The sequence below is a fragment of the Glandiceps talaboti genome, chromosome 15 (genome assembly GCF_964340395.1).
Source record: "Glandiceps talaboti chromosome 15, keGlaTala1.1, whole genome shotgun sequence".
In the NCBI taxonomy this organism is placed as follows: domain Eukaryota; kingdom Metazoa; phylum Hemichordata; class Enteropneusta; family Spengelidae; genus Glandiceps; species Glandiceps talaboti.
The window spans coordinates 21,697,318-21,719,650 of record NC_135563.1 but is presented as its reverse complement, the minus strand read 5'-3'; the positions used below and the strand labels follow the sequence as shown (position 1 = coordinate 21,719,650).

General features: G+C 36.7%; 1 protein-coding gene across 2 annotated transcripts in view; it reads right to left on the bottom strand.

Moving 5' to 3' along the window:
* The window catches only part of LOC144446099 (transient receptor potential cation channel subfamily M member-like 2), a 23,098-nt gene extending 1,219 nt beyond the window's left edge, over positions 1-21,879 (bottom strand). Inside the window, exons 1-26 of one of the 2 annotated variants that reach the window (XM_078135805.1) lie at positions 21,798-21,879; positions 19,819-20,007; positions 18,904-18,977; positions 17,447-17,623; positions 16,328-16,510; positions 14,850-14,960; positions 13,338-13,418; positions 12,586-12,763; positions 12,072-12,243; positions 11,005-11,143; positions 10,531-10,606; positions 10,073-10,179; positions 9,639-9,770; positions 9,216-9,251; positions 8,749-8,830; positions 7,960-8,023; positions 7,502-7,639; positions 6,833-6,974; positions 6,230-6,310; positions 5,474-5,537; positions 4,993-5,060; positions 3,818-3,943; positions 2,550-2,816; positions 1,813-1,993; positions 1,134-1,254; positions 487-665 (exon numbers count right to left, since the gene is read on the bottom strand). In XM_078135805.1, coding sequence (XP_077991931.1) covers positions 487-665; positions 1,134-1,254; positions 1,813-1,993; positions 2,550-2,816; positions 3,818-3,943; positions 4,993-5,060; positions 5,474-5,537; positions 6,230-6,310; positions 6,833-6,974; positions 7,502-7,639; positions 7,960-8,023; positions 8,749-8,830; positions 9,216-9,251; positions 9,639-9,770; positions 10,073-10,179; positions 10,531-10,606; positions 11,005-11,143; positions 12,072-12,243; positions 12,586-12,763; positions 13,338-13,418; positions 14,850-14,960; positions 16,328-16,510; positions 17,447-17,623; positions 18,904-18,969 — 2,971 coding nt within the window. In that variant the 5' untranslated portion in view covers positions 18,970-18,977; positions 19,819-20,007; positions 21,798-21,879. The remainder of the gene's footprint in view (positions 1-486; positions 666-1,133; positions 1,255-1,812; positions 1,994-2,549; positions 2,817-3,817; positions 3,944-4,992; positions 5,061-5,473; positions 5,538-6,229; positions 6,311-6,832; positions 6,975-7,501; positions 7,640-7,959; positions 8,024-8,748; positions 8,831-9,215; positions 9,252-9,638; positions 9,771-10,072; positions 10,180-10,530; positions 10,607-11,004; positions 11,144-12,071; positions 12,244-12,585; positions 12,764-13,337; positions 13,419-14,849; positions 14,961-16,327; positions 16,511-17,446; positions 17,624-18,903; positions 18,978-19,818; positions 20,008-21,797) is intronic. The other variant, XM_078135806.1, reaches the window with a different exon arrangement.
* Positions 21,880-22,333: the final 454 nt, after the last annotated feature.

Genomic DNA, 22,333 nt, shown 5'->3' with positions numbered 1-22,333 from the left:
AATTTGCCTGCATGTATATATGCCAAATTTACATAGTCTTCCGAAAGACTCACTCTGATTTGACAGAAAACAATGGTAACATATGACATATGTTACCTGTATTGTTAAAGCTAAAAATTGGAATGTGTAATTGTATATGCTTCCCATTAACAATTAGGTTTTGTTGACTTAGATGAAAACTTTCTCAAAGGTTCAAATCTGCCCAAAACACCCTCACTTTTAGTTATTATTTTGTAAGTTGACACCTGCCCTTGAAAACTAATATTATTACTACTACAATAACTACTACTGTTAAATCCTCATATACACAAATTTAATCTATTTCCGTCTAGAAAATCACGAACAACACTTCACGTAATACACAGTTCTGTAAATTTATGTTAGTCATAAAACAAGTACAGAAAAACAAAAGCATTATTAGCAGAAGAAACTGCCGTTGATGGCGTTAGCTTAATGAAAGTTATTTGTAGAGGAAAACTGCAATACCTTGTGAATTTCTTGTATTGCGTAATTGGTTTCCCATCCATACAAAGAATCGATAAATGTGGGTCAATACTACCAATGGAGCTGGTAAAGCTGGGATGTCCTCGAATTCAGTTATCAAACTATATCTGTGAAATTTCCATTCTTTCATGGCATTAGCTTCAACTTGAGTGTAAACAGAACTGAAAGAGAAACATTTAGAATGTGAATAGTTGTTATATCTCTGACTATATCGACACACATCATGTACAATCAAATATTTACAAAGTTATCACTTATTTGGTAACAAGCTGTCTGACACAATTCCAGCAGTGTGGCATGCTGTATGGCAAAATAATTTCGAAACGTAGCGATTTTTAAAAACTTTTTGTGGTCCGAGAACGTCATTCTACCTTCTATATTGGTCAAAGTAAAAAAATGTGAATTAGAAACACTGCGTTTAATAATACAAGGGGTCTATAAACTATGAGAATGACTATCATACTATGGTAGGTGCACCACATTCTTGCAAACCAGAGTTTAATTTTCTGCTAAAACTACATCCTGAGGTGTGACTGGGACAGTGCTGTAAAGTGGCCTATTGTTTTACGACGGTGACGTAACCCCCCCCCCCATCTAGTAATTTGTCGGAAAACTACAATGTTGCTTACCTGAATATAGCGATGAGTAGATTCAACAGTAACACGTTCCCGATGAGAATATAGACAGCCAGCAATACCGAATACACGTAGGTATCTAGTGTACTTGGTAATACACTATCTGAATCTGATTCTGAAAACGATAATAGAAAATCATGGTCACTATGAATGGATAGGTTATTTGTCATCAGGGATATACTACTATGGAAATCAAGACGTAACCTATAGCAATGGACGTTGATTGAAGTACTCTCACAGTAGGGTGGTGTCACCAATAACAAGTTTCTCCAAGTGACCACAAATTTAACCAGTCAGTTTTACACTATCTTGATTACAGACTATATCCACATAACCAAGGTACCACTGTCACCTACTATCTTGATTACAGGGTGATTATATCCACATAACCAAGGTACCACTGTCACCCACTATCTTGATTACAGGGTGATTATATCCACATAACCAAGGTACCACTGTCACCCACTATCTTGATTACAGGGTGATTATATCCACATAACCAAGGTACCACTGTCGCCCACTTCTAATCTACCCTATGCATTAACAGCAAACAGGTTCCTCATAGCAAATGCACGTATCATATGGAAAAGAAATATTTTTCCTGTACTGTCACAAAATACGGTTAATTTGGCTTTAATTCATTCAAAGTCTGTGGGACACGTGACATAATTACCTATATACTCCGAGAATAACGCCCAATCGCCGACTGTCACTTGATAATATGGAATGTAAAAGATATCACGAAGGGCTAACACTGAGGGCGATCGACCTGGTGAGAGAATAGCTACACTTGCTATACCAAAAGCCACAATGAAGACGACCAGGACCATTAGGAACCCAAATAAGGCCCAAATCTGAAAAAATAAGGTTATACTCTTGTTAACTCTCCAGACATTCTGATAATCTGCCAAATATTGCTTGCATGAACCAATTACAAATTAGTTGTGTGTGGTGCGAGTGCTCTCTAATGTTTGTAGAATATACATTGAAATTATGGCAGTAAGAATTTAACCAACTATCTATTCTGAAGAGCCTTCAAACAGTACAGATCCTCTGAATTTTACATCTTAACTGGCTATTAAATCAAATTGAATGATTGCTTGATTGATTGATTGCTTGCTTGATTGATTGATTGATTGATTGATTGATTGATTGATTGATTGATCGATCGATCAATTGATTGATTGGCTGATTGATTGATTGACTGACTGGTTGGTTGGTTGGTTGTTGGTCGGTCGGTCGGTCGGTCGGTCGGTTGGTCAATCAATTGATTGATGATGTGTGTAAATCCATATGTATTCCTCAAACAACGTCAAACTGATATGGCTCGAGGAACAGACAGTAGGGTGGGAAACATATCTTTCGAAATGGGATAAAATTCATAATTTGTTTTGCATGCTAGTTACTCACCATTTCTTTGATCATAATAAGGAAAGGTCCAAGTTTAGGACTGGACTGATACATTCTTAACATACCAATCCAGAAAGTGGCACAGGCGATGGCATACAGGTTCCTACTAAGATCATAGGTCCAATTCAGATCCAGTGTATTGAAGCGTAATAGGAAAGCTACCAGTATCAATAGCAATGCAAGTAAGTCCATCCAATTCCATAAACTCCATATCCAATGTTTAAAACGCTGCTTCACTGATTCGTACTTGTTTCGAGGTATGAACATCTGTAAGTTCAAAATTGGTTACATAATTCTACTTAAACACATCATGAAAAAATATTGCTGACACTATCATGACTAATAAAGCCCTGCGACTTGCTGTGTTCACAATCACAGGTTACTAACACTATCATGACGAATAGGGAACTTGCAAACCCGCCATGTTGAATGTTGCATCATGGGAAATATGATAATAAATACTAATCAATAGGCATTGTAAACAATATTGTTACATTGTTTATAACCACGGATGATCAATTCATAGTCACCCTGATCTTTGTGGGAGGTTTATTTTATCCGTAGCTCCAGATTAGGTATTACGATAACCACAAATAATCCCATAGTCCTTTGCGTCTGAGCATGCTCAGTCTGGATTGCAAGTTCCCTATTGCTGTGTTCACAATCACATGCTAGTGTGGTCTTAATTTAATTCCATGTTTCTCATGAGGCGGCCATAACCCTATAATATTGTCTTCATTCTGGAGATTATATATAAATTGGCGCCCTCTACGGCAGTGGTAGAAAAAATCACAACGTCACTGATTGTCAGATGGCAACCGCACAAGCGCGTCCGAGTAAAATTATAGTTTATCACTGAAATTTTGAAAATTTGATAAATGCATGTTTCAAAGTTTCCTTCTGAATTTAATTGTTATTTTCGAATTCATTCAGACTTTGAAAGTAGAAACCATGAATTGAAATTATCACCATCATGATATGAACTCATACATTAACTTTTATTTACTTTTAGAGATGTTTTTTACATTATCAGTTTCAATATACCCTACTTGTCTTACGATACGTTATCGGTTGCTTACTGTTTCAATATACCCTACTTGTCTTAAGATACGTTATAGGTTGCTTACTACGTTACCAGTTTCAATATACCCTACTTGTCTTAAGATACGTTATCGGTTGCTTACTACATTATCAGTTTCAAAGTACCCTACTTGTCTTAAGATACGTTATCGGTTGCTTACTACGTTATCTGTTTCAAAATACCCTACCTGTCTTATTTCATCCAAGAACATCGTCACCATCCAAACGTGTAAAAGGATGTCTGCAATACCCACGTCTACTTCATAATACAAGGTCATGTGACTGAAGAACACCAAAAATGCAACCAAAGCAATCTGTAGAAATTATTAATCAGAATAAACTTGTCATTAAAGTTGCAACGGGAACATTTAAAAAAAAAAACTGTTTTGTTAGATTTACTCGTAATATCGTACACCCTAGTCTCGCTGCCAGACTCATGACTATGAGTACATACATACTTTTTATGTATGCCAAGCGACACGTCCCTAGTCCCCTCTCTTCTCGCGGCTAAGCCACTCGGCATACATAAAAAGATTAGGGACGATAGTCACGAGTCTGGCAGCGAGACTACGTACACCCTGAACTGCATTGAACCACCTGTGGGTAAATGTATTTGTGTAGCAGTACACATAGGGTGCAATATATTCAATCAAATATATTTTTTGGTCCGCACCCAAAACTCAGCACCCCCAATGAATCATGATTACATCTCAGTTACTACTATACTACTTATAGATAAAAAGAGACCTCTAAGTTACGAGTACAATGTCATTTTCAGTGAATATATTGTTGGTTGTCTGATCGGAAAAATATTTCCCTGAGTACGTCTAGTGCAGCATATTTCCTAATACTTTTATTCAATGTATGCTTGAAACTCTTTTCAAATTGTTTAACTTAATATAATAAAACTTAGGGAATACTTCAGTTGATTTCTTATATTGAAACTAATGATCAATTTGCATAAGTAATGACTTTTCAACATTTCCAGAGAAACATTTCCCAGAACATTTCAAAGAAAATGGAAGGCTGCCTCCCCTCCCCCTTTTGATCAGTGTAAATTGGATTCTATTTTATGAGAGATATTCAGTTTACATCTAGTGAAATAAGGAAACAATTTGAATTCAAATAAAAACTCGATATCACCATGACAACACTGGGAGAATACGTATACATTTGGATTTGATAAGATGGCGTTACACATCGGATGAAGTAATTCAAGAGGAGCATGATTTGGGAATACATGCTTTCTTCCTCCTTTGAAGGTTTTAACTCTCCTAACACATGCATAGGACACCCTTCTTCATCAGATGACGGATGAACAACACATAATCAAACTGAGATGTCATACAAAGAATAAACTCACCCAGTTGACAATGAACTTGGTTACTGGAGCTGTATAGAATGCAACTACTCTTTTAATGAACTTCATTTCTGAAAAAAAGTGCATTATAATAACCCTTTATGAACACTTTCACTCAAGTGTGTTGATGTTTATGTAAACTAATCTAATAACAACTACACTACTGAGACGGAAAACGAATAACACTGATATTGATCATGTGATGTTGCCAAATCAACCACGTCACATTCACTCCAAATCTACTACTACGCCAACCACGTCACATTCACTCCAAATCTACTACTACGCTAACCACATCACATTCACTCCAAATCTACTACTACGCCATCTAGTGGTGATGATGAGTGATTGCATGCTTTCATATTTACAGTGACTGGTTTGTGAAATTTGTTAACTCAGCATATTGTTTTTCAATCAACAAAAAACTAAATGATAATTACTATGGTCCATGGCCGTTTGTGGCCAACCTATTTCTACTACATACCTGTCTTGAAATTTGGAATTACTCTTGAGCATAGTAAGAAGGGGAATATGGCCACGAAGAAAACCTGTGAACAAATTCAAATAACAACAGTTACTACAGTTTAATTGCCGAATTCATTCACAAAACTGCATACATCACGGGTCGCTACTTTCGTAGTATAGAGTTCTATAGTGGTGTGAGGTAGTATAGAGTTCTATAGTGGTGTGAGGTAGTATAGAGTTCTATATATAGTGGTGTGAGGTAGTATAGAGTTCTATAGTGGTGTGAGGTAGTATAGAGTTCTATAGTGGTGTGAGGTAGTATAGAGTTCTATAGTGGTGTGAGGTAGTATAGAGTTCTATAGTGGTGTGAGGTAGTATAGAGTTCTATAGTGATGTGGGGTATTATAGAGTTCTATTGTGGTGTGAGGTAGTATAGAGTTCTATAGTGGTGTGAGGTAGTATAGAGTTCTATAGTGGTGTGAGGTAGTATAGAGTTCTTTAATGGTGTGGGTTTTACTAATTTATAGGCCCACAGCAATTTGCATTAGGATTAAACTTCAGGTGTGAAAAACACTGTGTCTGACAAAGCTTATATAATCCTTATGGCTCTATACTGATAACATAACACTAATGTGACGACTTGGGACTGAAACCTTGGCCTTTAAGATGAACATGCAACATATAATTACTTGAATGATTGAAGATTGTAAACTTTGATAGAATTTGACAGTGACAATTTACGACGGAATATTTCAAGATTAATAGATTCTATTACCGTCCAGTGACTTGGGTGTACCATCTTGCCATTCCATCTTTCTTCTAAGATCTCTTGACAAGTTGACGTTGACATGAAATTCTGACAAAGCAAAAAACAATTGTACCAATTGTATATATCAGAACAGATAACAAAACAAATATCAAACACCAATTGTTTGATATTAAATGATTGAAAACATTGTATATATGTACGGTTTCTCCTTATCGAAATGAGGGTTTCAGTTATCAGTCTCTGGTATGTGTTTCGTACTGGTTTCTGTGTGGTTGCATCAAACAGAGTCGGCGAATGGCAACTTAACATAGGCTGCAGTATGCTCAAAATGTCTGTGGTCTTCCACGTCCACGATTGCTGAGTCCTAGTCTGTAAGGTACGCCGTGACGGGGCGCCCTCAAACATCGGCCAACAGGCCGGTGAGGGCGAAACGTCACGACGTATCTTACAGTCTTGATTGCTCCCTACTACTTTCCAATGCTTTATACTCTGACTTACAAGTTTGGTGGCTTGCACAACATCTAGAATGTCTAGGTCAAAGTAATTGTGTACTTGTAAAACTATCATCTTTGAACTTATCTCTTCATTCTTTCCAGTTAAGACACTTACCTTTGTCATCGACACATTACTTAAATCCACTGGTGATAAATTACCCCATGTCTCACAGGGCGTCTCTAAGATAGTTCTGGTAACATTCTCGTCCAATGAATTCAGAGAATTCAGATACATACCAACTCTCTTCTCAAATAAACTGCAAGGTGAAAATTAGACACAAACAAATAAGAAACAGAACGATGAAAATATAAGAAAACAGACAAAAATCAACTGGTATATGTACATGTATGTATTTTTCTATATGACCAGTTGATAGTCCTGCTTCCATGACGGTGCACGAGTCTGTATTACTGACTTGACTCTAAGGAGGAGGAGGGACAATTGTCAGAATCGAGTCCCGGATTACTCCGCATGCAAGCATGCAGGACTAACCAGTTGATAGATGCATGAATACAACTCTAAGATAGCTGATGCTACTTGTGTGTCTAAAGCCCAGTTTAAAGTTACCGTCTTCTTCGAGTCGTCGCAATCGCAACATGTCATTGCCCGAAAGACAATAATTTCATTAGAGAACAGAAAAAATAAATGAAACCATAGTTACGTTAGTTCATGAGATTGCTGTACGACATTGTTAACATAATATTAATCAGGTCCTAGGTAAAAGTAAACATCGTGAAAATATGGGTATGTTACAGAATTAATAAATCATATACATGTTCTTACTCAGCAAGTTCGTAGCATTCATCCATGTCACTAGGATCAACTGCTAATGGTCCTATAGCTCTGTAGAGTCGTGTAGCAGCTAGACCTAACGATAGGGGACTGGACGCATTCTCCCACATATATTCCGTCACTTCGGTCCTAGAAAATGAAAAGGAAGTGACGTCATTGTTACAGTGATGCTCAAAGAAGCAGAGTTTGTTTCGTAGAAGCTACATGCATCATGTTACCAGTCTGTTGATGAGTTTGTTTATTTGTTTGCTTGCTTGTGTGCTAATGTCTGTCTGTCGGTATGTGACGTCATCGATTTAACATGTCGTGGAAGGTCTAAATGTCTAGTGATAACCACCTGACAGTTAACACATTAAACGGTAGTTTCATATTTATAACACTAATCTGATTCTATTTCGAATTTAAGTCTGTCAGTTTAATTTAATAATATTCCCAGTAGGTATACTTACTTATTGACAAGAATTGCCCATATCAACAGCTCTTGGTACGGTTTCTCAAATGTCTCCCCGTTTACTGCAGCAAAGAAACAAATAACAAATAAATACCTAAAACACTACATTCCATAAATATGTACTGTCCAAAAAAGATACTTTCAATTTTGTAATGACTGTGTTCTTTTAAAATTAACATAAAGTGTTGTCTTTGTCATCAAGTTCACGTTTTGCCCTCTTTGCTCCCCTCTTCAGGATCACAGTTGTTGCAGATATTCAAATACTACAAGGGCAAACTAGAGACTGCTCTTCCGGATAAGGCTCCGGATAGAGACTACTCTCCCGGTTAAGGCAATCTATTGGCTGTGATGTGATCTCAGTTCATGTCTTATAATTATATGGGACTGTCATTACAGGTATGGCGGGAAACGAATTACAGTAAGGAGTTTTAAACACTTTCTCCGGGCACTCACTCTCACTACAAATTATTCAGCGAGTCGTCAAATAAACTAACAAGAGCGCCCACAACGACCAACCTTTCTGTTTACCGACAGTAAACGTGTCAAAATACAGTCATGCCTTGAAATAAACTAATTAAATATTGCAGGTGAGCCACACTTTTCAACTTTATACAGAGCATATACTGTGTTTCTTTGGTAGGGCATGATTCTAGAGCTAACAACATTTGCCTGTGCATGCGCTGATCACAACAGTTTGAAATTTAGTATAGATATTTCAAGAACAGTTACTGTAAATTTTTTGTAAGCAAGCTGATAGAATGTAAATAAAAAGTTATCATTTTCTTACCTTCAGGTGGTTTGAAATAACTTTGCATCAACGTCTTAATCAGTGGTAATATGTCTTTTTTATAGGAAATATTTAGGTCCTTCTGAAATGGTGATAAAAATCACAAAATTATCATTGTTTGCCGTTATTGTGTCAGAGTGGCGTTTTGGCGCCAAAACCACTTTCGCGCCAAAATGCAATAACAAAAGTTCTCGTCTTTCTGTTAGTTTTTTTGGCAAATGTTACAGCTGTAACTTTATATTAGAATCAAATTATATTTACTAATTTAATATTTTAATTTGTATAAAATAGTTCAAATCAGAAAAAAATGTTATTACTGTGAATGATATGTCTATATTCGTCAAAACTCAATAAATTCTGGCATATTATTATATTAACACAGTTTGTCGTTGATAATTGGAAATATTTACTTGAATTAAATCAAAATGGGGAATCAAATCAATCTAATATCATTCAGGTTTACTTACCACTCTTAATGCAGGGATCAAACTTTTGGACGCGTGCTAGAAACAGAATTTTAAAAAACAACGTAAGTTCGAATTCAAAAATTAATGTGTAATCATAACAGATTTTGTAAACAAAACCAAGGTGACAGTGTCAGCCATCATTTTCTGTTAATTTTTTTACTGACTTTAGCAGAAAACTTAGCTTACTTATTGACTTGAAAGACTAACACTGTTACACTATTTCTGTTATCATAACTGACATTTAATTTTGTTGAATTTTTTTGAGATGGACCAGCGAAAATTAACAAAATCGAAAATTCAGTTAGAATAGTACTCAGGTCCTCAAGTCTACAAGTAAGCTACAGAAAAAGAGGGTTTCAGTTACACACTATGCCACTTGAAATGATTCATAACAACAACTATAATATTCATTTCAAGTCTTACCGATTGATATAAATGTTCTAGTCGGTTAACCGTCAGATATTCCTCGATGACGAGTCCTTTCTCCAGGAGTAATGCTATGAAACCCACTCGGTTCTCCCTTTCCAGTAAAGCACGTGTCATCAGTGCCTGGGTCTAACATTTCAATAAAGGACAACAGATCGATCATTTTTCAAACAACAATAATGCAATGAAATTGTGATATAATTGATACAAATTACCAAAATATACCGATTTGATATATGTATGACGTATAATGTACATTAGTGATGCCATTTGAGGACGCTTAGTTTGTGTAAGTTACAATAATTGAAAGAATTGTAATAATCTTGAATGTGTTTAATGACAACAGTCTAAGTATTTGTTTCCCAATATGAAGGCCGTCGACTTTGCTTTAGGTCAAATTTAATCGAAAGACAAGGCGATATGTAACTTACATCAGAGTCTCGGAGATTGATGTTACTTTGTTTGAACATCTCTTTGGCGATATCACAACGGTTCCAGTCAAATGCCAACCGTAGATATTCTTTGCTGCCACCACGTGCTGAAAAGACAACAATGACGTCATCAAACTAAGTCTGCAAGTACTACAACTCTATAATGTTACTTATAAAGTGTACTGAATGGACTTCTAATTTATCAAGCTACTAATCGGACATAATTCACATGAAACGGACTCTCGGACATTCCGATAACCTGCAAAATAATGACTACATGAATCCCATCATTGCCATATGACGTCATGTGGCGTCTATGGAATAAAATTACGACAAAATACCAACAGATAATACCACCAGAAAGAATTTAAAATCTTTAAAAGCCTTCTAACTGTAAATCATGTATGGGAGTGACCTCTGACCTTTACTCCATATATTGGAAATTGATATATACCTACCTCGAAGTAAAGCTTTAAGAACAGCAAAGTCAAACCCAGCTTCCTCGCGTTCTTCGTTCATTTTGAAAACTTCCACCTGCAAAAATAGAGAATATTATTTTAATAACAGATTAAACTTTTACCGTTCTCTTCAGTAAATATAATCATAATCATTAGATTAAAAAAATAATCATAAAGCGCTGTTCAACTGATATCACTAAAGATGACAATTTCATTATACATGACGAAATTTTGAATTATGGTGAAATGTCAATTATTTTGTGAATTACTTTGAAAGATTCTCCATTAAAAAACTCATGGACTTATGTAGCATCATCCAGGGTATATATATTTCTATAGCTCCGTTCTAAAAATCAATGTCAGCGAAGTACTACTCTATAGTGTAAAAGTCTAGCAAACGGGTGATTTCATTAATATTAATTAAACTACAGTCTCGACTGTCATGAATCAAATCAAATTTAAATGAAAACTTACCAAATTTCTCATCGCCATGATATCTTCAATGTAGCCTAATAATTGATCAAGTAAAGACCTGTGTTCTTTAGCACTGACTCCAGGATGTGCCGTGTCAATCATTTGATGAAAGTAACCAGGGTATCTCTCTAGCAAATCACTGTAATCAACCCAATACAACAAAACGTTATCTCTACGACGGTTTATCGTAAGTAAATATCGAAATTCAATCAAATATCTGAGACATTCTACCAACAATTGGAATTTGACGAGGATTTCATGTTCTTCATTAGGACCATCGTTCATAAATAAGATAAAATATGTATTATGGTGACAAAATCTTCCTGTTTGAAAACTAAACGAAAATAACTTCGACATTAACCGAATTTCTGTGCATCATGTATGTTAGACAGGTAAATATTTAGTTGCTTTTACGAATCGAAGAACATTGCATTCACGCTGGGAAACCTATCTAACTAACTACCGACCGACCGACGAACGGACGGATGGACAGACAGACAGACGAACGAACGAACGAACGGACGGACGGACGGACGGACGGACGGACGGACAGACAGACAGACAGACAGACAGACAGACAGACAGACAGACAGACAGACAGACAGACAGACAGACAGACAGACAGACATGCATACATACATACATACATACAGAGACAGACAGACAGGCAGACAGACAGACGGACGGACGGACGGACGGGACGGACGGACGGACGGACGGACGGACAGACAGACAGACAGACAGACAGACAGACAGACAGACAGACAGACAGACAGACAGACAGACAGACAGACAGACAGAGACAGACAGACAGACAGGCAGGCGGACGGACGGACGGACGGACGGACGGACGGACGGACGGACGGACGGACGGACGGACGGACGGACGGACGGACGGACGGACGGACAGACGGACGGACGGACGGACGGACGGACGGACGGACGGACGGACGGACGGACAGACAGACAGACAGACAGACAGACAGACAGACAGACAGACAGACAGACAGACAGACAGACAGACAGACAGACAGACAGACAGACAGACGGTAGTGTAATATTCTTACTTGAGATGATCACAATGTTTACAGGCGTACGACAAATAGTCGGAAGCCCGCCCTGTCCCTTTACAGACTACGACTGGTATATTTTTCTTCAGACTATTTCTCACTGTCCTGGTGGTGTCTATTCCGCCCTCTATCTGGATCAGTACGACAGATGTTGGACGATCGTTTGGACCTGGAAATAGAAATATTCATATAACTTTACCGATAGCATAGAATTCGACGAACCTGAGTGATAAAAGTGTCACATGCTATGAATGTTGTTGTTGTTGTTGTTGTTGTTGTTGTTGTTGTTGTTGTTGTTGTTGCTGTAAAATGCTCCTTACAACAGTTGGCTGTTTTATTAAATTTGTATTAACCCTTAAGATACCTTGCATGTAGGGTGTAATTACATAGAGGTACCAGAAACCAAGTCATTAAAACCTGATGCCCTGTGACATAGGGTGTACTTACATAGAGTTACAGAAACCAAGTCATTAAAGGGTTAATGATTCATGCATATAACTCACTGGCTTACCTAAATCACCAGAAGTAAGTAATTTTTGAATTTCTGCCCATAACTTGACTCGGAAATATTCTTCTTCGTCGGGATCATCCTTCTTGACAAAGATGAAGTGTGTGTGGTAAGGGTTGAGTGGAACGGCGCCATCTTGTTTTGATGACTGAGATGGTTTATAACCTCCTGAATAAAAATGCTTTTAAAAAAACAGACACACAAGGCAATATGTGAATCGTCGCAAAACCAGATAATACCTCTTTACGGCAGTTGTGAATACCTCACCGCTCCCACAGGGGCGTGTAATATTTCATAGATTGTTGTTTTCTTATTGCTTAGAATGTCGTTTTCTCAGGAAAATATCGTACGAATCTTGCTGCTACAAATGTATCAATCTCTGTACTACGAAGAAATATTAATATCTCTTCCCCTTACATGTAGGAATATATATCAATCAAAGGGTTGTTATATTTAGTCTGTAGACCTGGAAAACAACAATCTATGATATATTACACGCCACTGTGACCGCTCCCCCTTACCTAACCCCCATACTGCTGGTCGGCAAGAATGATAAACTATCATAATGAAATCTCAAAAGTAAAACTCGCCAAAACTTCTTTATTGAGATGTAAATAAAGATGACTAATAGTGTGTGTTGTACAGACAAAAAACTCGGTATCGAGATCCTGACGCATCGATGCTGACTTAGACTGAGGAATGAATCTCACAAATTTACTAAAAAGTGTAGTAGTTTGTTTGACCTTTGACTTTACCTCATATACGTCCAATGATAAATCTTCTTTCTTACGAACGCTATTTTTACTACCATCAGTTAGAAATATTGAAGGTTTAACCTGTTGAATCAATAATAATTGAATAAATTCTAAATATGACAATGTATCATTGGGAGCTCGAGATGTATGTATGTATGTATGTATGTATGTATGTATGTATGTATGTATGTATGTATGTATGTATGTATGTATGTATGTATGTATGTATGTACATGTATGTATGCATGCATGTATGTATGTATGTATGTATGTATGTATGTATGTATGTATGTATGTATGTATGTATGTATGTATGTATGTATCTGTATGTATGTATGTATGTATGTATGTATGTATGTATGTATGTATGTATGTATGTGACTCATAACAACTATTTCATCCCTGTACATTATGGTCGAATTTACAATTATATGAAGAAAAATTGTATGTTGGCATGGGTAACCATGACAGGTACAATGCATGGATAATCTTTACAATGGTTGGGGATAAACCATGTAAGTGAGTGAGTGAGCGAGTGAGTGGGTGGTTGGTTGTGAACATTGCATAGACCTTGGGTTAAATGTTTCTCCAAGATCTATGGTCATGAGTTATCGTTAGAATAGATGTATTTGATACATGATACTATGTGTATATATCTGTATATTATTTGGTCAACATAAGCCTTTCCACCACAAGACAGATTATTAACACACAGTTGTCATTCCACAGATAGAAATTTCCCCATGCCAAAAAGATCAGAAAATCAACCAAGCCAAAGAGAAATGTTCATTATCCATCAGTGCAGGAGTATGCATTGCCACCAGTAGATACCGAGAAACCGTCAGCCGCAACAACACCTTTATTTGTATTGGTCAGTTACACCGAAATCACAATTTAATTACACGAGGTCAAAGGTTATTATTACACCGTGGTCATGCAGGTGTACGAACATGAAGACAGTTTCCCTACTTCTTTAAGAATGGTTTCTATATTGGCGAGTTCGCTCTTTTCATCTTCTTTTCTGCTATGAGAATCACTCTGGATAAAACTACTTTCAGCTTCCTTTTCCTCAGTCGTCTTCTCGTTTGATACTTCATCATTACCACTCAACTCGGCAGATAATTCCTTGTTATACAAACACATCCTCTTACTATTAAAGTGCACTGACTGTCATAACCATTATCGTGTCTCGTACGCACGAACAAGAAAGAATACCAAAAGAGAGCGAGCAGATGATACAGGTTAAAAGTCTCACTTCCAACCGACCCTAGGCCTATGAAACATGCGTCAGTTTAACGCAAAGACATCCGGTAAGACTAATGAATATTGGTGTATGACAGAAGGGCATGCAAGCAAAGAATCGTAGTAGAACTTCCAACCATGTATTTTGGGGAAAGTGTTTACAGACGATTCAAAGCATAGCTTTCAACTGAAACGTCATTTCCGGTTTGTCCTTTACAAAAACTAACTACGTCCTTGTAAAATCATGCCTAAATCCTTTAGCTAACATACCTCTGCATATCTTTCTTGTTGATGTTTTCTGTTCTTTTTAGACCGTGTCTTCTTGCCAATACTATGCTTTCCTTTTATATCGAGTTCGTCTTCAAAGGTAGAATATCTTGCCTACAAACTTTGATGTCTCATTTGCGGAGCACTATGTGCAATCTACTAGTATGTCCTCAATGCTTTGAACTATTATTATGAATTATGCTACGCGAAGAAACGTTAGATAGTACAGAACTTACAAAACATGCTAAGTTTTTAACGCAGAGATATTCGACAAGACACATTGGTGAGTGACAATTTACAGACGGGCCATACAACCTAAAAAGCACACCCAGCGGAATTTATAACGATTTAGGAACATATCAAGAATTTATCTTTATTTAAACCACACACCCAAGTACTAAAAGAAGTGGAGGCGGACACAATATTTAAACCACATGCATTAGCACTGCGGTAATTAACAGTCTAGGCATATGTTTATAACACACAAGCTAAAACACGTATAGAGATTTACTACAGTGGCTTGAGAAAAGAATAATTAGTAAGAGCTACTAAAACAATTACAATTTTACTGAAAAAATCGTCAAAACAATCAAATAAAAAGAATGGCAAAAGTACAAACAGATGATTCCTTCAAATTACCAGTATTAGGTGTAATTCATTAATCTCATTGGTCAAATATGTCAAATTCTCGGCTTTTTAAGACAAAAAAAAACAATTAGATGAATCGTTGCAAAATGAGTCTATATAATTATGATTTAAAACTGGTGAAACTTTCTGGAGTGAGACTAAAATATTTGAACGATATTGTCAATCACCGTAATGGACTTGGCAGCTTGTTTTAATAATGAATTATAGAATGAGTTAAACAATACGTACTAGAATAGTCTGTAAGATACGATATGTCGTGTAATCCTATCAGACACAGAAACATCTGATTCATGCTCATTTATATATATATATATATCAACACAACGTATTTTACAACCTGTCGGGTCATACTTGCTATGGATCACTGTATGTGATACAGACATTTAAACTTCTGAGATACTTCACACAATTGATATTTTTTAATGAAAGCAAGTCTAAAGCTTTCCTCCACATTCGAGGAATTGTTCACCAGTCTGATGTTCTGGGTTGATCACATGACTGACTCAATTGTGTGTATCAGTACTAACTTTTTAACCAATAAACACAGCAGAATTTTATAAGGTGAAAGCCTCTGGTGAAAGCTAGGCTTTCGACTGCAAACTGTTATCTTGTTCACTTTATGGAAGGTGGCACTGTTTATGAATACGTCACATTGTGTGTAGTGTCTGAAGAGTTTACTAGTAAATGCCTATGTTAATACAGTAACTTACACAGATCAGCGTGCAAGTATCAATATGCTACATATATGACGAACATGCTTTAGAACTCAAAGTGCATGGAATGAAGAAGTCAAAATCCATTGAAAATGGTTAATAACATTGATAAACTCCTACCTTTCGTGGTCGTTTGATGATAGTCTCTTTGCCATTTATACCAGTCCAGGCAGCGATTCCTATACAGGAAACCTTATCTCGAACCTTTATGCTGATTCTTTGCATAGCTTGTCCTACTAGTTTGACAGCACCGACATTTGACCCAGAGGTCATGAACCAGGTCGTACCTGTTGTCTTTGTTAACTATAATGATATGAGAGAACAAGTTGCAATAATGAGATATGAACTTGACCATCGAGTTACATCATTGTCATATAATCCACCCAGAATGATTTTTGTTTGTTGCGTTCTTGACACGTTCACTTCTCAATGTACGTACGCAGTTGCATATGTGACAACTGAGGGACCAAAACGACAAATGATCCGGAAGTTAACATATTGGTTGGCTATAAGTTGGCTCCCTCTATGCAACAAGCATTTCGTGTGCCCACTTTTACACGTTATATTTGTGTCCCTCATTTTTCGCATGTTCTATTGGGTACTCTTTGGGAAAGGAACACTAACGTGTACACAATAAATAACAGATCCAAATTATTATACAAAGTACCAAGAAATAAATTAACGGACTCAAGAAAAGAAAAACCTGAAGAAACCAAGACATAAAGAAAATGATAACTTTACTTTGATACACTGGTTATTTTTTTCTGAATTCTTTGGACTTGCCCAAGTTTCATGTTCTTCTATACTGGGTTATCAACAGAATAAAGAGAAGCTGAAAGTGGCAGAATCTGAGTCTATAAGCTGTTTACTCACGTGACTACACTGCATAAAACATCTCAATTAAACTATTCTAGTATACTGTAAATATCAATGCATACCTTCTATGATATTACAAAATTGTTTTCTGGCATTGTGAGGACAGTTATTGCACAGAAGGGATTTCCTCGACATATTTTGTACGTACGATAAATTACTTCACGCAATTGTTTTTAAGTTATAGCCAGATTTTATTTAGTCAATTGCTAGTATTGGTTAAGTATACTTCAATAAGTAGAACGCTGCCAGTACCTTTTCAATTTGCAGTCGAACGTATGCCCCCCCCCCCCGACTCAGCTTGCTCCCCTTTACAACTTCATCAATTGTAGTCTGACAGACAGTTGAAATGAAATGATAATTTACCTTACGTATACCCGATATAAATACATTCTCTTGGTTCTCCTTGACATTGAATCTCTTTGATCCGCCGACAACCGATATCATGAGTTGAGGTTTAGTGTAACCCCATTCTACTAACATTATACCTAATACACTTCTAGCGGCAGCTTTGTAGTCGTCTTCATCTGATACCAAAATAAACTGTAAAAAAATTATAAAGTGTTAATACTTTGTTCAGGGTCGTTGAATTATGGGTTTCAACGTGCTGACGTGCACACACTTAAACAAGTCAGATGTGAAAACAAGAAAAAATATCATTTATCCAACAAAATCTTAATCAGGGGGAGAGAGGGGGAGAGAGGAGAGAGAGAGAGAGAGAGAGAGAGAGAGAGAGAGAGAGAGAGAGAGAGAGAGAGAGAGAGAGAGAGAGAGGGGGGGGAGGGAGGGAGGGAGGGAGGAAGGAAGGGAGGGAGGGAGGAAGGAAGGTAGGGAGGGAGAAAGAGGGAGGGGGGGAGGGAGAGTGTGTGTGTGTGTGTGAGAGACATACATACATACATACATACATACATACATCCATACATACATACATACAGACAGACAGACAGACAGACAGACAGACAGACACTAGAGACATAGACATGTGACCATAGGTGAGAGTTTAGATTGTTTGTTGAAGGCCACACGTTTTATACTCCATAAGTTTACATTAGGTTGATATTATATTTCCAAGCCAATACAAATAGTTCAGATCTAGGCTGGAATGTACTAAAAAGTGTATGCATTCATAAATATACATCGAATAGATCAATAACTGTAATATTAAACAATGGAATGTTCTCTTCTAGATCTAGAACAAAGCCTAACTGTCCAAACTATCCACAACATCACCTCTCATTTCTTTGTGTTTACCTAACGAAAAACAACTTGCACTGGGTTACAATACATGATTTACTCACAAAGTGGCCATCACAATAGGTTATGTAATATTCCGATTTAGGAAAACAAACAGTCAAATTCATGTGATTCCATTGCATAGATTTCTTCTGACAGGTCTTCAGTATATGTCGTATACATGTATGTAGCTATCTCTAATGTTTTCTCTTTCGTATTTTTACAGATTCATTGACAAAATAACAATATTTAAAGTTTACAACGCCTGGTTTGACGTTATCTCATTTAGAGAAACAACTTCATATTTGTTGTAAATCGACCATATTTACATAATGTTGTAAATTGATATGTTTTGCCGATATTTCAACATCGAGATGAATGCACAACCAATAACAACACCTTGTGAAATATCCATACATTGGAACTCATTTGCAAGTGTATAGGGGTGGGGTCTGAATGACAGTACTTTATTCGGAATTGTCGGCACGTCAGTTATATATAGAACAAACAATGAAAAATGATATTATGTATGGACATGAATATACTGTACAGATATACAGAACCAAAAATCAAAGCTAATGTTGTTTTACCTTTGCAGACCTTGCTTGTGTCTCTGAGTTGGTAGTAAACCTGATTTCGCCTCGTGTGTATGACATGTTTATATCTGTAATGAAGATAAATAGTATATAGAACATTTAATACCAGATTATAGTTACGATTTTAAAGATGACACAGAGTTTTGAATACAGTATACTAGTAAAAGTATAGTGCAGAGCGTGTACTTTGGACTCAGAAATGGCATTAGGTATATATAATTCTATGTAAATCATGCCGACCAACCCCTCACCCCCACCCCCACCTGTCAACGTTGGACTGGATACTACATGTGAATGATGTTAGATGGACATACCATCATTAGGAGTGTCCATTTTCGGGTGTAGATCTGAAACTGGAACGCAGATTTGGGGAAACTGGTCTAAGAGGTGTCTTGGTCGAAAATGGGACCACTACTTCCATCAAAATTACAACTTGACTTTAAATGGGGTATGCTTTTAGATCCAATTGGTCTATGTAGGACCTGGGCGGAGTTTAGCGTCAGGGCTGCGCACCTTTACAACAAATGACGATGATGTCATGACTAAAATCGTATTTACTATTCGTTTTAATATAGACAGATACGTTTGCCTTTATATTACACCCGACATATGTCATTGTGAACAAACAATATAACAAAAGCATATACAAGTACATTGTAAATCATCGTGCATACATTGATATGGCATTGTCAATCGTCATTTCAAACTAGGTGTATCACATAAATTGTATATCTCTACACTGTGAGTTCTCTAGATCACATTCAGTCGTTCCTCTCATCAAAAAACTGCCATTACTACTAGCACAGTGTTACCTAAGAAGTCAAGGTTCTATTAACATATGTACTTTCCCTGGACGCTTTTAAGAGAAATACAATAAACCAAACACTGGCACAGTTTTATTTTACTTACCAACGTGAATAATACTGGACCAAGTGATAAATTACGACCTTTTATGTCAACGTCTTTGCCAACCCAGTACTGTGTCCTTTGTATGCTGTCCGTCTACTTAAACCACCTTCGTAAAATACAGAACTTCAGCGTGACGAGTTACTGTTCGTTGAATCCATGATGGTCGTACTGAGTCTGCATACGGTAACACTATAACATGTATGTTATGAAGAGTTTTGTTACGTAATCAGTAACCAAGGTAGTACAAAAGTAACAGGTTTTTGGGATCGATAACTTCCTTTTTATATTTTCGCGTCTATGTCGCTTTACCCCATTCATTGTTGAGCGATGGACTTGAAACGTTTGCTTCCCCCTAGTGGTCAGAAATAAACCCATTTTCAAACATGGGTACTTTCAACTTCATTCTAACCCTTTCCGAAAAGTTCACCACCTTATCTTATGGAATCACTTATTTCAATTTAAACCTTTGGTAATGACAGTACGGAGGTTGGAACAGTCATAACACACTGTAGCTTCCAAAGGACGAGCTATTGTAATCGAACGCTTACACGCATGTTTATGTTGTGACAAAGCTCTGACCATGGCCCCACTCAAGTGTTTATGCGTTAAGACTTCAAACCATCTAGACATTGCTTTAACTTTAAGAATTGGTTAGAAAATAATGGAAAATGAATATCATCTATTATTTATCTATTTATTACGAGAGAGATTATAAGTATAAAGTCTTTATTTTTTCCACCGTTTCACGTAATGCTACTCATTAACCCTAGGACTAAAATACAAGTCTGTAATTATAAACTCATAGACTGAGAGCAATAGCAAATTGCAAACAATCACTTGGTATTTACACAACTTAGAAATATATATTGGAGGTCTAAGTCCGAGCACAAATCAATGTGTTTACTGTTACCCACTCTTGTTTAATATATAGTTTGACTGCAAGAACTCCATTCTAGCTACACCTATTAATTACGGCCTAGCTGGCTAGTTCTATACATAGGGTGTGTAGTATTTCTTAGATTGTTGTTCTCAGTGTCTACAGGCTAACTACTGATAGCAATATGCCCTACCTTTATAGAAAAGACATCTATCTTGTAGTATAGCGCGTATATTGATACATTTTTAGTGGCAGAATTCTTGTGATATTTCCTGAGGGAAACAACAATCTAAGCAAAAAAATACGTGTCCCTGTGGTTCTATACAGCGAAATAGCAAAACCAATACTCAGAATAGTGCCCTCTCTCATGGAATGGGGGGGGGGGGGGTTAGTCAAACCTTATTGAAAGACTCGAAACACATAGGTCATAAGTTGACTGAGACTGTTTATTTATTGACTACGGGACAAATGGTTGTATTGTTCAAATGATTTGTCCTTTTTTTACCACAAGGGTCTAGGCTTGATTTATATAGTTATGTGTGCGACAAACAAACAAACAATTCAACAACACAGTCACAGGAAACTGTATCAACACTGACAAACACCGTGAGATATGAACGATAGAGTTATTAGATATCAATATTAGCAGGTCTATATGTAACTAAATCAATATGTTATTCCTCCGTATATAAATACACATGTACTCACTCTTCAGTTGTCTGTAAATAGTTACATACATTGGTGTGGGTTTTTTTTTACAAACGTGAGGGTTTATGTTTTGATATAGTTTTTAATGCTGTTGACTCGTCCTTGTTTATAACTACAATCTAAGACCACTTGGTCTGAGCCACAATTCATGCCTGACTGTGTTTTAATAGTAAAAGGAGCTAATAATGAAAGACCAATAGAGTTAAATACTTGAATATAGGTGGGGTAGAATTGGCACGTGATTATTCGGTGTAGGTGAAATCGTCCCTAGCAACTTCAACCTGTATGTCTACAAAAGTTGTACGAATTAATCTCCCAAAGTTAAAGTTCGTGTCTACGAATGATTATCGATACTATATTAAAATAAATACGAACAACTTGCATATTTACTTACGAAATTGCTGAGTGTTGACTACAAGAATGTGTACAGGTGAATGCTGTTAGTGTGATCGCTACGGGACAACAGCGTCCAATTGTCAAAAGAACAATAGAGTGCGTTCACTGACCCAGAAAGAAAGGGGTCTTTTCAAACAAAACAATTAACTGGTCCCATGAGGCTGTACACGCAATGGGATCAGGTTTCTACAACCACAGGTAATAAGTGTTATATGACAACATGTCGACCACGTGACCTAATGTACATGCATACATCATCTAGTGGTGGGACATTGATTGCTTAGAAAATGTACTGTTAGAATATGTGGAGTTGAGTTAATATAGATACCATATAGATACCACTGTTGTGTCATCTTCAGAACATCTTTTCATAAACTGGCACACATTATGCATTATGGATATAGACATCCATCCATCCAAATAATACATACATAGCTACATATATATTTGGGCACAAACACACACACATATATATATACATACATATAATACATACATACCTACCTATATATTAGAGACACACATGGGACACAC